The sequence below is a fragment of the Nilaparvata lugens genome, chromosome 2, assembly GCF_014356525.2.
Source record: "Nilaparvata lugens isolate BPH chromosome 2, ASM1435652v1, whole genome shotgun sequence".
NCBI classification, from domain to species: domain Eukaryota; kingdom Metazoa; phylum Arthropoda; class Insecta; order Hemiptera; family Delphacidae; genus Nilaparvata; species Nilaparvata lugens.
In genome coordinates this window covers 97,192,309-97,207,899 of record NC_052505.1, presented here as the reverse complement: position 1 = coordinate 97,207,899, position 15,591 = coordinate 97,192,309, and the positions used below count along the sequence as shown (strand labels likewise).

At 36.9% G+C, this 15,591-nt stretch overlaps 3 protein-coding genes across 3 annotated transcripts in view; 1 reads left to right on the top strand and 2 right to left on the bottom strand.

The window, feature by feature from the left end:
- The window catches only part of LOC111047891, a 29,463-nt gene extending 14,761 nt beyond the window's left edge, over positions 1-14,702 (bottom strand). Inside the window, exons 1-5 of the mRNA XM_039422211.1 lie at positions 14,136-14,702; positions 12,379-12,636; positions 10,122-10,235; positions 7,177-7,492; positions 3,643-3,899 (exon numbers count right to left, since the gene is read on the bottom strand). Of these exons, the coding sequence (XP_039278145.1) occupies positions 3,661-3,899; positions 7,177-7,492; positions 10,122-10,235; positions 12,379-12,636; positions 14,136-14,282 (1,074 nt within the window). The 5' untranslated portion in view covers positions 14,283-14,702 and the 3' untranslated portion in view covers positions 3,643-3,660. The remainder of the gene's footprint in view (positions 1-3,642; positions 3,900-7,176; positions 7,493-10,121; positions 10,236-12,378; positions 12,637-14,135) is intronic.
- LOC120350073 (ribonuclease inhibitor-like) overlaps positions 1-15,591 on the top strand; it is a 137,094-nt gene that overhangs the window by 36,608 nt on the left and 84,895 nt on the right. The window lies entirely within an intron of this gene.
- Positions 1-15,591, bottom strand: part of LOC111062274 (beta-alanine-activating enzyme-like) — a 176,345-nt gene that overhangs the window by 117,113 nt on the left and 43,641 nt on the right. The window lies entirely within an intron of this gene.

The following is a 15,591-nucleotide window of genomic DNA, read 5'->3' as shown; positions in this document are numbered from 1 at the left end:
AAACAAACAGACAAAAGCCGATTAAGTCGAAACTAAGACCTCAGCTTAGCTTCGGTCAACTACGATAATCCACTACTTCAGTTCCATCAGCAAGTAGAAAAAGTGAAACAACCACTAGGCCCACTTCAGTTCCATCAGCAAGTAGAAAAAGTGAAACAACCACTAGGCCCACTTCAGTTCAATCAGCAAGTAGAAAAAGTGAAACAACCACTAAGCCCACTTCAGTTCCATCAGCAAGTAGAAAAAGTGAAACAACCACTAGGCCCACTTCAGTTCCATCAGCAAGTAGAAAAAGTGAAACAACCACTAGGCCCACTTCAGTTCCATCAGCAGATGATACTTCTCGTAGAGCGGCAAGCAGTAGGCCTACATCTGTCTTACTAGTGCGTGCGGTACTAACCAGATCGGTGACTGCAAGAATAGCCGAGCAAGCATTGTCACCGGCACAGTGTCTGTGTAGCAGCACTGAAATTAAACAGGGACCACCAATAATGAAAGTTACCGAGCTAAGGCAATCGACTGGCCAAAGAGCTTCATTAAGTCCAGATTATGAAGAAATCGGGAGCTTATCTATGGTATTCTGTTGCTTTTGCTATCGCTGTAGCCAGCAGCAGAATATCAATATGGTAGTACAGAAGTGCGGACACTTAATGTGCAATGAATGCCTAGAAGAAGTGAAACGATCGTTTAATGAGCAACTTAATGGAATTTCGTGTCCAAGATGTACTAAAACCTCTGAAATCTTTGAAATTTTTATTTTTTTAACAACGAGTGACAAGTTAGCTATTATAATTTTTAATTATTATTTAACGAAAATCCTTAATAGGTGCTTATAGTGAGGCAAACATATGCTTTAAAAGAATCATATTATTCATTAATAAAAATATATAATTAGCATTTGAATAAATGCCTTCTCTATTAAATTCCATCTGTATTATAATTTTATTTCGTGACTAATTTCTATTATTTGTTATCTTAAGCATTTTAAATATATATTAACTCAAATGCATGTATATATGTGAACTAAATTAATCATTACCACATCATGAGATTTAGTTATTCATGATATCTATTTTTTTATTGAAGATTTGTTTCTTTTTTGAAGTGTGAATCGTTATTTTGATGAGTGATAGTAGCTCAACCTACATTTTGATTTGGACTGTAGTATAAATTTGATTAGGAACAGTTTTGGGCATAAGCCTCTTGTGCCTTCTATAACTTTCAGGACTTCAAGTGGTGTGCCCCTTTTAGTCGCCTCTAAAGCTGCGTACACATATTCGCGCTTCCAACCCGCACCGAGCACGCTCCTCCCTCGTACCGCCCTCGTACCACCATCGAACCACAGTCGCTCCGCCCACGCACCCATCATGAACGTTACGGAAGATGTTAGATCTTCTCGCGTTCCCCAGTCGAACCACTGTTGCTCGCCGGTCGATCATCAATCGCTCTGCTGGAGTGACGTTCGGTTGCGGAGCAGAGCGACAGTCTGTACGCACCTTTACGATATCAAGCAGGGGATACTGTGGGTGTCATTCTAGTTATTGATTCTATTCAAGATTTGAGTCCGTCTTGTTGACTCGACCCCCCACCCACAGGGGGAAAATGAAGTACCTGTAGTGAACTTTTGTCAAAAACCCCCAATGAACCACCATCCCACCTACCTTGGAATCACACGAGAATTTTCGGGAACTGAGTTCCCTTCCTCAATCGAGCAGTGAGTGGTACAGTTTGAAATCCAACGGACCACAGAGTACGCACGGAGAGTCAATTGTAGCAGCAGAGACCACAGATACGCGGTGCAGACGGATGTAGACAAAAAGGGTACATAGTCAGGGGATATTATGGGGGTATTTAGGGGGCGGTTACAAACGGGAGATTTAAGATCTGAGTGGGTTATGAATAAGGAAAGGTGTAGATTTAAAAGAGTAGGTTTGATAGAAAAGAGTAGATTTAAATTAGAAATCAAAAAGAATTAGGCTGAAATTGGAGAAAGGAATTGTAGAGTTGAACTTGAATGAAATTTATTTTTATTTTTATTGAAAATTTAATATATTGAGGAAGGGAACTCAGTTCCCGAAAATTTCCGTTTTTAATGTAAGTTTTAAGTGTTTTCAATCTATTTATGTCTTGTGTCTCCTGTTTTGATTCATAATATATATGTATATTATATATATATATATATATATATATATATATATATATATATATATATATATAACGGAACACATAACGGAAAACACTTTAAAGTTTTATAATATAAATTGAAGCAGGATACACACGACCGGATAGATTGAAAACACTTAAAAACTTACATTTAAACGAAAATTTTCGGGAGCTGGGCCCCCTTTGTCAATCAAACAGGAAGTGAAGTCTTCAAAGGGGGCTCAGCTCCCGAAAATGTTCGTTTAAATGTAAGTTTTAAGTGTTTTTAATCTATCCGTGTCGTGTGTATCCTGTTTCAATATTATATATAAAGAATGAGTTAAATTTCAAAATGAGTGTTAATTTATAATATCAATGTTATCAACATCTTTATGTTACTTTATTAACATATTATTGCATAACTTTATATTAATAACCAAAGAATTAGGCTATTAATACTTGCTAATAATTAATAACTCACAACTATTGATACCTGTCAATCGATAATCCACAACTATCAATAATTTATGACTATTGATACTTGAAACAATCGATAATTAAAAAATATCGATACTTGCCAATAGATAATAATTGACCACACTATCAATACTTGCCAATCGATAATCCACAACTATCAATACTTTATGACTATTGATACTTGAAACAAACAATATTTAGTTTTTAATGTAAGTTTTAAGTGTTTTCAATCTATTTATGTCTTGTCTCCTGTTTTGATTCATAATATTATATATGTATATTATATATATATATATATATATATATATATATATAACGGAACACATAACGGAAAACACTTTAAAGTTTTATAATATAAATTGAAGCAGGATACACACGACCGGATAGATTGAAAACACTTAAAAACTTACATTTAAACGAAAATTTTCGGGAGCTGGGCCCCCTTTGTCATCAAACAGGAAGTGAAGTCTTCAAAGGGGGCTCAGCTCCCGAAAATGTTCGTTTAAATGTAAGTTTTAAGTGTTTTTAATCTATCCGTGTCGTGTGTATCCTGTTTCAATATTTATATATAAAGAATGAGTTAAATTTCAAAATGAGTGTTAATTTATAATATCAATGTTATCAACATCTTTATGTTACTTTATTAACATATTATTGCATAACTTTATATTAATAACCAAAGAATTAGGCTATTAATACTTGCTAATAATAACTCACAACTATTGATACCTGTCAATCGATAATCCACAACTATCAATAATTTATGACTATTGATACTTGAAACAATCGATAATTAAAAAATATCGATACTTGCCAATAGATAATAATTGACCACACTATCAATACTTGCCAATCGATAATCCACAACTATCAATACTTTATGACTATTGATACTTGAAACAATCAATAATTTACAAATATCGAGACATGTCAATCGATAATTGATAACTATCAATAATTCACAAATATCAATACTGTTTATCAATAAAACACAACTATCGATATTTCGCTATCGATACTTGCCTAAAATCGACTCTAGGCTCAACTATCGACGGTGGACGCATCAGTGCCGTTCTCGAGAAGCCTGGCCACTTCTTGGGTGGCCTCGTCCAGCGTGACCCGCCTGAAGTAGGTGGTGGCGTCATGGTGGGCATACAACATGTCGTTGAACTTGTAGGTGAGACCCAGCACTATGTTGAGTGCACTGGCGTCGTAGCTGTGGCAGCCTGAGTAGCGGTACTGCGGTTTCTTGTTGAAACGGCAGCCGGCCGATTGCGCTCCTAAACAAACCAAACAACAGATTATTTGTTTACAAAAATGGCCAAAATAACATTACAAAATTAGAAAGCTTGGGCAGGGTGCATACCGGAGAAACGCGTTTCGTGAAACAAGAAAAAAATAATGCGTATAGTACTGTAGCTGGGGATGAGGTGAGTAGTGTATATGGGGGTTCTAGGACAGGAAAAAATCCTCAAAATGTTTATAGTACGGTAGCTGGGGAACCGTTATATGGTACTAAAGTCTCCCAGAATAACAGTTACAGTTCAGTGCCTGGAGAACCTTTTTATGGTAGTAATAACAGTGCGTCACATCCTTACGATCCTGTAGAACCCCAATGGTCTGAGAAATATGATAGTTTTGGGGAAAAATATGATAGTTTTGGGGAAAAATATGATAGTTTTGGGGGGAGCTATGGTAAGAATGGAGGAGCATAATATGGCAGTTCTAGTCCAGCTTATGGAAATAGTGGGACAGTTTATGGTAGTTCCAGTGTGGGAACTAGCTATGGTAATTCTGATATAGGAACTTCCTAAGGTAACAAGTTTCTGGAAACGTGAAACAGAGAAACGCGTTTCGTGAAACAAGTTTCAGGAAACGTGAAACAGAGAAACGCGTTTCGTGAAACAAGTTTCAGGAAACATGAAACGAACGTTTCTCGCAATCGACTGATAAGATTAAGCAGGATTATTAACACTGCGTTTCATGAAACTCCAGTTTCTTTGATAGCGTGAAACCAGTTTTCGTGAAACACAAATAATAGGTTTCCTCTAGCTGTAGATTCACGTTTCGCGTTGAGAAATTGTGTGATTTACAGAAAATTATGGCAGTAATTCATTCTGAGTGAAGTTGGCCGAAGCTGTAGAAAAAACAATGCCACGAAACGATCAAAAAGTGTGTAAGGACCGAATTCACCAAAAACGAAAAATTCGAAATAAAAAAAAATCATAATACAAAACCAATTCAAAATCATCTGACTGGAACCAACTGCCGCTGAATCCTAGTTTTCGTTTTGGTGAATTTGGCCTATAGACATTTGGAAAAATTCTTAAATTTGATAGGATATCTTATGAGCAAGTTCGCAACAACGAGGGAACTATGGTCTCGATCCCTGATCAGTGGGTGTACCCAGTCACCAGTTATTTTCGTATTTCCTTTTTATTCCTTAGCCACCACGGCAAAACGACCACATCGTCATCGGAATCCATCGTGAAACTGACGGGAGAACCGTTTCTTTTGTATGCATGCGCGAGTGAAACGGATTGCATGAAACAAGTTTCATGAAAGGGGCTTCACGATACACGTTTCTCCGGTGTGCAACCCGCCTTACAACAATTAAATGAGTTTCTTACAATACAATAAAATAAATATTTATAAATCTGAGTGCCTGCTAATTCTTGAGGTCAGACCATAATGAGCTTTTTTCAAGCATTTTTTGAGGCGCCAACTCAATCAGCCAATCAAAGAGCTTTCTGCCCTGCCGACTCCAAAAACGCCTGAAAAAGCTAAATATGGTCTGGCCCCAAGAATGGCACACTATGAGAGAATACCAGTCTCACATGGCTTTACGAGAAAGAACTACTAGTAGTTCTGTGAACAGTAGACCTCACGTAGTTTTCTCATCCTCTCAAGAATCTGGTGTCACATGTTCACCGGCTTCTCCAGACATCTGTGTAATACATGAACAGATGAATATTTTGTTTGCAATTGCTTCAAGTTGTTGAATTTGCGCTGATAATTTCTAATGCATAAATTTGTATATTTCATTCATCTTACTGTTATTAGTTTGTTATACTTCTGAATGATTGCTAAGTTACTTATTTGACTTTATGTTATGTATCTCATATTTATATTCATATTTGTCTTGTTATTTTTGTTTATCTTGTTACTATTGTATTCTTTTGAAATTGGTGTATACCGTTGGAAATGTAATAAATAAATAAACAGTTACTGTATTCCATCAGATATACCAGTACCAACGATATTCTATAGAAGGCAGAGGCAAGACACATAATCGGCAACTCTTTTCTCCTATCTTTCTTCACTCCCTTTACAACGTGGACCTCGCTATAGGTGTTCCATAGAAGCATCTTCGAATTCTTATGCCGCATCTACACGTTGGCCCAGTAAGCTGACTCAGTCTGGTTATTCAACGTAGGCCAGTGAAGGCCAGTGAACGCCAGCACTGGCGAGCCACACATCCACACAATGGGCCATATGAATGAAAACTGAGCATATGCTCATGAGCATGAGCATGGAGCATAAGGTTTTGCTCATGAGCATTAGGTAGAAGCATGAGCATTTGCTCATTTTTATATGAATAAGCTTTACCTTATACTCTAACCTTATGCTCCTAAACTCTGTAGCAAATGCTCACATATTTTAAAGAATTTTCATCTGCTGATTCGTCTTATTTTGTTTCTTATAGTGAAAGTTTAGAATGTGCTACTCACGTAAGCTCTAATATGCAAGTGTAAATACCGCTTGTGATTGGTTGTCCGCAGTGTTCCTATCTATGAATTGTGTTTTAGGTTAATTGAGTTCTGAATTTTGAAATAATAGCGTAAAAATGTAATCTATATAATAAACTTAAGCATAATCTTATAATATCAATAGCCTTATTATAATCGTCTACATTCTTATCTTCTTAAATGCCTATTTGCTATTCTGTGATGCAGGAAAAATAGAATTAACATGACAACTAGGGCTCTGCCCCATTGGTATTCCATATAGGTGTTTTTGTAGGAGTAATGGTGATATATATCATGGTTGAATCTAAAAAGAGTTTTATAGTTCTCAACTATTGGTTGTGATCATATCTGGTATAGTTTCCTCTTCCTCACACGAATTAGTTCAGCCATTTTACTATGAGAGAAAGGTGAAAAGCTGCTCTAGACTAGACTCACCTTTTTTGAAGCATTTGCTTCAAAAGTTGAGCAAATGCTCTAGTTTATCCATACAATTTTGAGCATAAGCTTTACTTTTGAGCAAAAGTATTTTTTTTTTTTTTTTTGATGAACATGAGCAAACGGTTTTGCTCACGTTTATTCATAGAAAATGAGGCATATGATCAATATTTTAGGAGTATAAGCAAATGCTCAACTTTATTCATACGGCCCATTGGCTCTGGCCGACATTGGCATTCGTTCGGTCAACTTGTAGATGCGGCATTATGGAAGTTTTCACACGTCAGTCTGCCACTGTATGAACGCTACCATAAGAACCAATATAAATAAATTTCAGCTTTCCATTCTTTAAAGCATAAATTCATTGACTCACCGATAGGTATAATACAATCCCGGATGAGCGCACACTGTACCCAGGGCAGCATGACCTTGAAGTGGACTTGCTCAGTGTTGTATAGCAGTATATGTGAGACGTCAACCATCGGCAGAAAGTAGAAGGCCTCCCGCCGGTCGCTGGCCGAGAAGTAGTCGAACATACGCGGATGCGTGAGTGACGTCACAGCATGCTGGGTGGCCCACGTCACCACGCCTGATGACGTCACAGCCTCCGTCAGCTGGCCGACCGATGACGTCACGAGGCGTTGGTCGCATTCTAGGAAGAGTATAGCGCCGGCGCGGTTCAGTGCGTCCTGAAATCAAAAGCGCCATGTTTCAAATTTGGAAATGTATCTATTTAGAATGGAAAGACACAGTTAATTACTTTCATTTATTTTATTTCAAACTGAATTCGGCGAAATTAAATTTAACGCGCCCTGAAATCAACAAATTTGCAAATGTATTCATTTATTTTTAATTAAAAGACACAGTTAATTATTTTCATTTATTTGATTTCAAACTGAATTTGACAGAGTGAATATCCAAGTGACATGTTTTAATGAGGTCCAAGTTGTGATGGCAGTGAAGAAAGATAGGAGAACAGCATTGCCGATTTTGTGCCTTCTATAAGGATAGCTGATACCGGTATATCTGATGTAATACTGCAGTGAGGTCCACGTTATGATGGTTTTGCGCGGTTCAGTGCCTCTTTAAATCAAAAGCGCCAGGTTTCAAATTTGCAAATCTATTTAGTTCGAATGAAAAGACACGGTTAATAAACTACTTTCATCTATTTGGTTTCAAACTGAATTCGGCGTTATCTGCTGTGTGGATATATCCAAGTAGCATGTTTTAGTGATAATAATAATAATTGCTTTTCTTTCCTTTTTCCTTCATTCTCGAAGTATATATCCAAGTAGCACGTTTTAGTGATAATAATAATAATATTCGTATGACTTCCTGAAGGAAGTTCCACCTCGCCTGAATATATCATTTAAACCGTAAATGAGCCTTACAACTGTCATACTTCAGCCGGGACCGACAGTTTTACGTGCCCATGCGGTAACACGGGAGTGACCTGTTCAAAAACTTTTGGTGATGAGCGGGATCACTAAGCTGCAACGTAAGCACTCTATCCACTAGACCACGGATCACTGAACAGTGAGGTCCATGTTATGACAGTGAAGGAAGATAAGGGAGCAGAGTTGGGCGTTCTCTGTCTTGCCACTATCTTCTATAGACGGTTAATGCGTCCTGAATTGAACAAATTTGGATATTCATTCATTTATTTTGGATAAAAAGACTGTAGTTAGGTCCACGTTATTATAACAGTGAAGAAAAATAGGAGAACAACGTTGCCGATTGTACTATGCCTTGCCAGTGCCTTCTAATAATTATAATTTCTCCGGATGTTGGACAACACATCCAGAGGAGTTTATTCATGAATTCAGGAACAATACATAATATATCTTAATACATTTTCAATAATAAACATTATTCTCAGTTTTGAAAATTATAACTCACTATATAATAATATAATGTGTCGAGGATATCATCAAATTCTATTCTGAATTGGAAAAAATGGTGTGGCGCACTCACACAACTTTCCTTACCGTTATGAAAATTGATCGCCTGACGCTAGTGTTCCCGCGCATCTCAATTCAAATCTCTACTATTCAAAGATCTCAGCCAGCTGGTGACAATAACGCTGTAGACACACGAGGTCTGCTATCTCTTCATAGTGAATTATTTAATAGAATCAACAGTTGCCAACAGTTTGCAATTGAATAATCACATTTTCTCAAATTTTGATCTTATTTTTAATTTTAGGTGAAAATGCTACTGAACATTAATCGTAGAGATTTTCATGATCAATCTTTTCCACTTGATTTTTTTTGTTTAAATTGTATCTGAAGCCTGATAATTGGGAATCTAAAATCAAACTTTGCATGGATGGGTCGGAGCTCCTGAAATTTTTACAGATATGAGACTTGTGGCAGTTGATAGAGCTTATCAATGACTATTTTAGGTATAAATTTGATCAGAATCGTTGGAGCCGTTTTCGAGAAAATCTCGAAAACCCCTGTTTTTGACAGTATTTTTGTCATTTTAGCCGCCATCTTGAATTGCATTTGATCGAAATTGTTCGTGTCGGATTCTCATAGTGTAAGGACCTTAAGTTCCAAATTTCAAGTCATTCGATAATTGGAGATGAGATATCGTGTACACACACACACAAACACACACACACACAACACCCACACACACACACACACACACACACACACAGAGACCAATACCAAAAAACCACTTTCTTGGACTCAGGAGACCTTGAAACGTATAGAAATTGGAAATTGGGGTACCTTAATTTTTTTCGTAAAGCAATACTTTTCTTACCTATGGCAAGGAAAGTAAAATTTTTAAATGTATTTATTTTGTACGAAGAGACTATAGTGAGGTCCACGTTATAATATCAGTCGAGAATCTGCTTTCTGCTATGTATCTGCTTTTAAGAATGAACAGTTAATATTTCATCAGATATACCGGTATCAGCCATCTTTCTCCACTGCCATTATAACGTGGACCTCACTATAAACGAAATTATATCCTTATATGAGCATCGCATAACGATTATCATAGTTTCAAATGACAGTCATGGGTTATCCCGTTATGCCGCATCCACACTATCGCCCAATGCGTACAAACGTCGACGAGCGAGAGAGTGTGGATGGGTGGTTTGTCGGCGCTTGCCTTCACTGGCCTTCGATTGCCATCGCTCCGAGTTTTGTCGAGCGAAGGCGAATGGCTAGCCGAGCATCCACGGATGGCCACATTGCAGTGTGCATGGCAAGACCAACGTGGCCAAGCTTACCAGCGAGTTGGCAAGCCACTAGGCCAGCGTGTGGATTAGGCATAATTAATTTACTTTTATTTTCAACGTACCTGAATGATAAGAGGTCGGAAAGCGTGAAGTTTTTCGTCAGATACGAATGACGGAAAGGCGTTCAGATCAAAATTAATCACTACGCAGTGACTATTGTTGCAGTGCAGTTGGAGCTGAAACAAATAATAGTAACAATATTATAGAACCAGGTGATGAAAAGCAAATGATACAGCTAGATTTTCTCTAAATTTAATTTTCTATAGTGTTAGGCGGGATATGCACACCGGAGAAACGCGTTTCGTAAAAAGTTTCAGGAAACGTGAAACGAAAGTTGCTCGCAATCGACTGATAAGATTAAGCAGGGAACGTTTCTTTTTTATGCATGCGCGAGTGAAACGGATTGCATGAAACAAGTTTCATGAAAGAGGGCTTCACGAAATGCGTTTCTCCGGTGTGCATCCCGCCATATATCCTCGAGAAAATGGTGAGATGTGACTTGAAGCTTTAAAGGAACAGAATTCTTCATTCCGATAATAAGGTATAGGCTAATTAGATTGCAATCTGGGTTGTAGCATATTCAGTTATTGATACAGTTACAAGTCATATAGCTATAACTCATATTTTGTCTTTTTTAGAAGCTAGAATCAGTTGGATTCAGATTTGACAATATTATTCATATAATTAAAATTTCCTGCTAACTTGGTTCCATAACTCGGCAGTTCAGACTTCTTGGCTGTCCCCTTTCAGGAATTATCAACAAATAATTCTTGCCCCTACTGTATTTTGCTCATAATAATAGGAAATCCTGCTCATATTTTCAATACTTCATTGTTATATTTGCCTGTAACAAATGGATGCTCATTGTAGTACAATATAGAAAATGTTGTCTACCTATGTATATAGCGTATAATTTAAAACCATCTATCACAGATAACTCGATCAATTATTCGAAAACTTCACCGACTATTGATCGAATTTGTGGGGATTTATTGTATGTCAAATGGTCGTTTTTCAGGAAACAGTCCCGAAAGAATTTTCTCGACGGTTCTATATGTATTTTGGGGCGCTGAATTCGAATTTGAATTTTCTGACACGCCAGAGGGCGGCTTCACCCCCAAAACCCCCAAATCTCGGACTTTTTTCAATTTTCCCATTTTATCACGTAAACCTTGAGTTTCTCAAGAAAAATCATTCTCAAAGAGAATAAAACTCAGTGGTCGCGCAGGATTCTACCATTTTTTGATCCGGAGCTACGAATTTTCAAAAAAAGGGTTTTTTAAGGGGTTTTCAAAATTATGCAAACCTACCACTTCTACCTATACAACTTGGATATTTTTCTAGTATAGATAAAATACCACACATCACGTGAAAGAACAATTCATTAGGAACAGGATTCCTTAGGAATTTTCGAATTCAGTAGTGGCGGGAGGGGGAATACACCCAGAAATAGAAAATTATGTCCTACAGCCAAAATACAAATTTTTCATTATAAGACCTTTTCAAGGCCTTCCTAACAAAAAAAAAAAAAACATATTTCGGCTGAAATCATCTCACTAGGGTTTATTTTCTATGAGAATCACCCGTTAGAAACATTTAATTTAAGTATTTCCTAGTGGGGGGTACGTCATAAGGATACGTCAAGGATCAAAACTTTAAACACTTATAATATCTTTTGAAAGAATGATCAGATCTCCTTGTACTACAGCTCATTCTTCTCAGCTCGTCAAGGCGGTTCAAAATCATGTAGGCCTATCATAACTGAAATTTGATGAGACAATAAAAAAACCTCTTTTAGTGTATTTTAGCCCCTATTTAAATACACAGAAAAATGAACAATTTCTATATTTAAACGATGTAGCTATAATCCGACAGATATTACTTTGCAGATGAAGAGGGAAAACTGATTTCTCCTGGCACAGTTAGTAGCATGGACAGAGTAGTGGGGAGGAGCATGCTGCGCAAAATTGGATGCTGTGGGGGGGGGTGGGGGTGTTGGGTAGAGGGAGTGATTAGTTTAGGAAAGAGCATCGGTCCTCTCTGTCTTCGAGAAAGAGGCGTGTAAAAAAAATATCTCTCGGACTGTAGCTGACTGTGTATCAGCTTGCAACTGAGAAATGCGAAATCTGGACTTACAGAATGGCTCAACTTGCCCTTTCTTTCAGTACAAAAACTGGTCAAAACAGGAACTGGACGTAGTGAACAACTCACGAATTGCAGATATGCTCCGCTTTACCATTGCAGCCATGTTCCCTTACCATTGCAACTGACCTACTGATATCTTGACTTACTCAAACCTGGATGTATTGAACTACTCACCAGTTGCAGCTGATACCGGCCTAAGCCCAGGTTGTAGACAATGACCGTATGATTGGGAAGATAGTGGGCCACATTTCTGATGAGACCAACTCCATGCTCCGCTTGGCCGTCCCGCACATAGGTGACGACCACAGGCAGAGAGGTGTTGGTCCACACCGCCTGGGGGTAGAGCCGTGGGTCCCGCTGTGCCAATCCTAGGTAGGCGAGGTATTCGGCATCCGCCTCCAGACGTTTCTCTTCCACCACTTTCAAGTTATCCTACAAAAACAAACAAAAATAATTCAAGAAACGTATTTAAACAACTTAACACCATCGATCTTACAATGTTTGTAATGGATGAAAAAGAAGGTACGGTATAAGGTATGAAACAATTTTTCAAACGTACAAAAGGGTTACCGAGAATAACAGGAGCTTTAAAAAAGGCCATAAAACAAAAGTAGAGAAAACAAAATTATTTTATTTACGAGGATCGTTCCAGAATCAAGTTACAGTATTTTACACTATGAACAGAGATATTGTGGAATTTCTCCATGGTAGGTGAAATAAGAAAGATATTGCCAGTTCCACATAATTTATTTGAGCCAAACTGAATTTTCAATGCACTGGCATCATTTTCAATGGTTAAACCAAAAAAGACCACTGAATATGATGCCTTAGTGCATTGAAACTTGAGTTTGGCTTTTAATTAAACTTTTTAATAAAGAAATTAATGACCTAGATAAAAATCCTGATTAGTTTATTTATTGGCGATGATGATTTTTTTCACTTATTAAAAGAGAATGGTGAAGCAAACCTCTATTACAATAAGTTCACTTGTCTCAACGTTGTCGCTTAGAAACCAAAACCGATTGTTTTTAATAAATTATGTGGACCTGACAATTTACTTTCCAACTTATTACCTACATTATTTTATAGTTTTGTACCACGTGACAGGAAATGCTGAAATTTTTATGGGACATTCTTGCAGGTTTTTTGGCAGTGTTGAGCAAACCAATATGGAGCTACCACTCTCTTCTATCGCCAAATAGAAAATAAGTAGTGAAATACATTTTAACTGGAAAGAATAAAAGGGCGACTGCAATTGTGTAGTGTGTGAGTCTAATCTCAACATTTGGAGATTTTTTTAAAGATCTTTATTGCCCATAAAAACAAAATACAAAATAAAAACTTACAAAAGAAATATTCTAGATTATAATATTATGCTATTTTACAAATAAATTAAAATTACATGGCACCACCCAGCAAGGGCAAAACCCTGACCGCTGAGTGAGAGTATCAGCTGTTTAGAAAAATTTATTAATTGCTAATGAATTTTATCGAGCGTAAGACTAAGGTCAGTGTCTTTGGACATCTTTGACAATGGCAAAGGTAAAGGTAGAAGAAAGTTACATTTAGATAGGACATTTAGATACATGCATGATGCAAGATTCAAACACTCCAGGTACTTTCTTCGTCGCTCCACTACATGAATAACATGAGAAAATTAAGGATCCTGATTAGTTTATTTATTGGCTATGATGATACTTTTTTTCACTTATTAATAAAGAATGGTGAAGCAAACATCTATACAATAAGTCACTTGTCTCAACGTTATCGCTTGGAAACCAAAACCAATTGTTTTTAATGCGTCTCATCAAGTTAGCTACTCATTTGGCAGAAAGGATTGTGTGTTTTAATAAATAATAAATTTAATTTTGACACTTAGAGAAAGCTGCTGAATAAATATCATTCCAATGCTAAATAGCCTTCAATCTTACCTTGAAAGTGCGCAAATTATTAGTTAGTTGTTTATGAGTTTCGGTAACAATGCTTTGAATGGACGGCCTCTGATCGCCAAATAGAAGAAGTAAAAGAGTAGTGCCTACTATGCAAACAAAACTCAGCAAATAACTTTTGGTTCTCATTGATAAAAAATGTTTCTAGTATCGCAGACGATAGGTTAGATTGTGTACCTCGTAGGCCTGACATAAATATCACTTTTGGAGTCAGTAATGGATGAATCCACTGTTATAATATAATTAAATAAATTTTGAACATTATTTGCAAGTTTCTCTGTTGAAAATAGAATTCAAAACACATTCATCTGTTGGAAACTAAATTATGAACATAACCTCACAATTGGGAGAACTTCAAAACAAACCCCACAAGTTTCATTAAATAAAAACACAATTCCATTTTGTTATTTTTCTGCTATCAAATCAATCGCTTAATGAGAGATAATATTTGTAATTTTGCACAGATATAATGAAGAAATAGTTATTTTAATCATGATAACACCCTTTTCTCTGGTTTCTGATAATCAGATGATGATGAATTGATAGATCAGCGCATTCTGGCGACTCTCACTGAAACTCAACCTGGAAGCCATATTGCAGTGCCGGTAAATTTGAAATCTTGTAATGACTTGAAAGCTGATTAGAACATTTATAACTCTAGCAATAAAATTGGTATTTAGGTATTAAAATAAATAAAAGGTTGAAATAAATGAATTTAAAAATTTTTCCGATTTCGTAAGTTACTTAGTCCTTACAATATTATTTTCAATCATTAACCTAATCGTGAAAAAAATTGCCTCCTGATTCCTTGATTTAGAAATCTGCTGAAAGCTTATGTACCGTAGGTATAATGAAATGAAAAAATCTTTATTAGACAGAGTTAGGACTTTCAAGTCCTTTCTACCACTCAACCTCGTAATTCTGTGTTGGAAAAAAATGTTCTCCTTGAAAATTAGGCTCGAAATAGTTCTAATTATTATACTTATCAATTCTTAGAAAATGAAAGGATGCAAAATTAAGCCCAAGAAAGACCGTTTTACTACGTTTTTTCACAAGTTCGGACGCTCCAAGTTTTAGAGTGTTTCTCTCTTCAAGTTTCTAATGTATTTTTCTATTTTTTTTTCAGATATAGGTGTTATTAGATACGACTATTCCACCCCCCTAGGTTATCTAATATTTGCGAAGTATTGCTACAACGCGGACTAGCTTCAGCCGGATATGGGTCGGGGTCAGTAGCCATACTGACAGGTGGAGATACCGGACCTACACTTCTCCCCCTATCCTGATTCTTTACCCTCTGTTTTTGTCGCGATGTATTTAGCTTCAAGGAAGAGTATTTGCCCGTGCCGTTGCTCGCCGATTCGGCCCTCGGCCTTTGGAATACACGGTAGGTGTTAAGGGAGATTACGATAACCCTATACCAGGAGACGGATCCGGA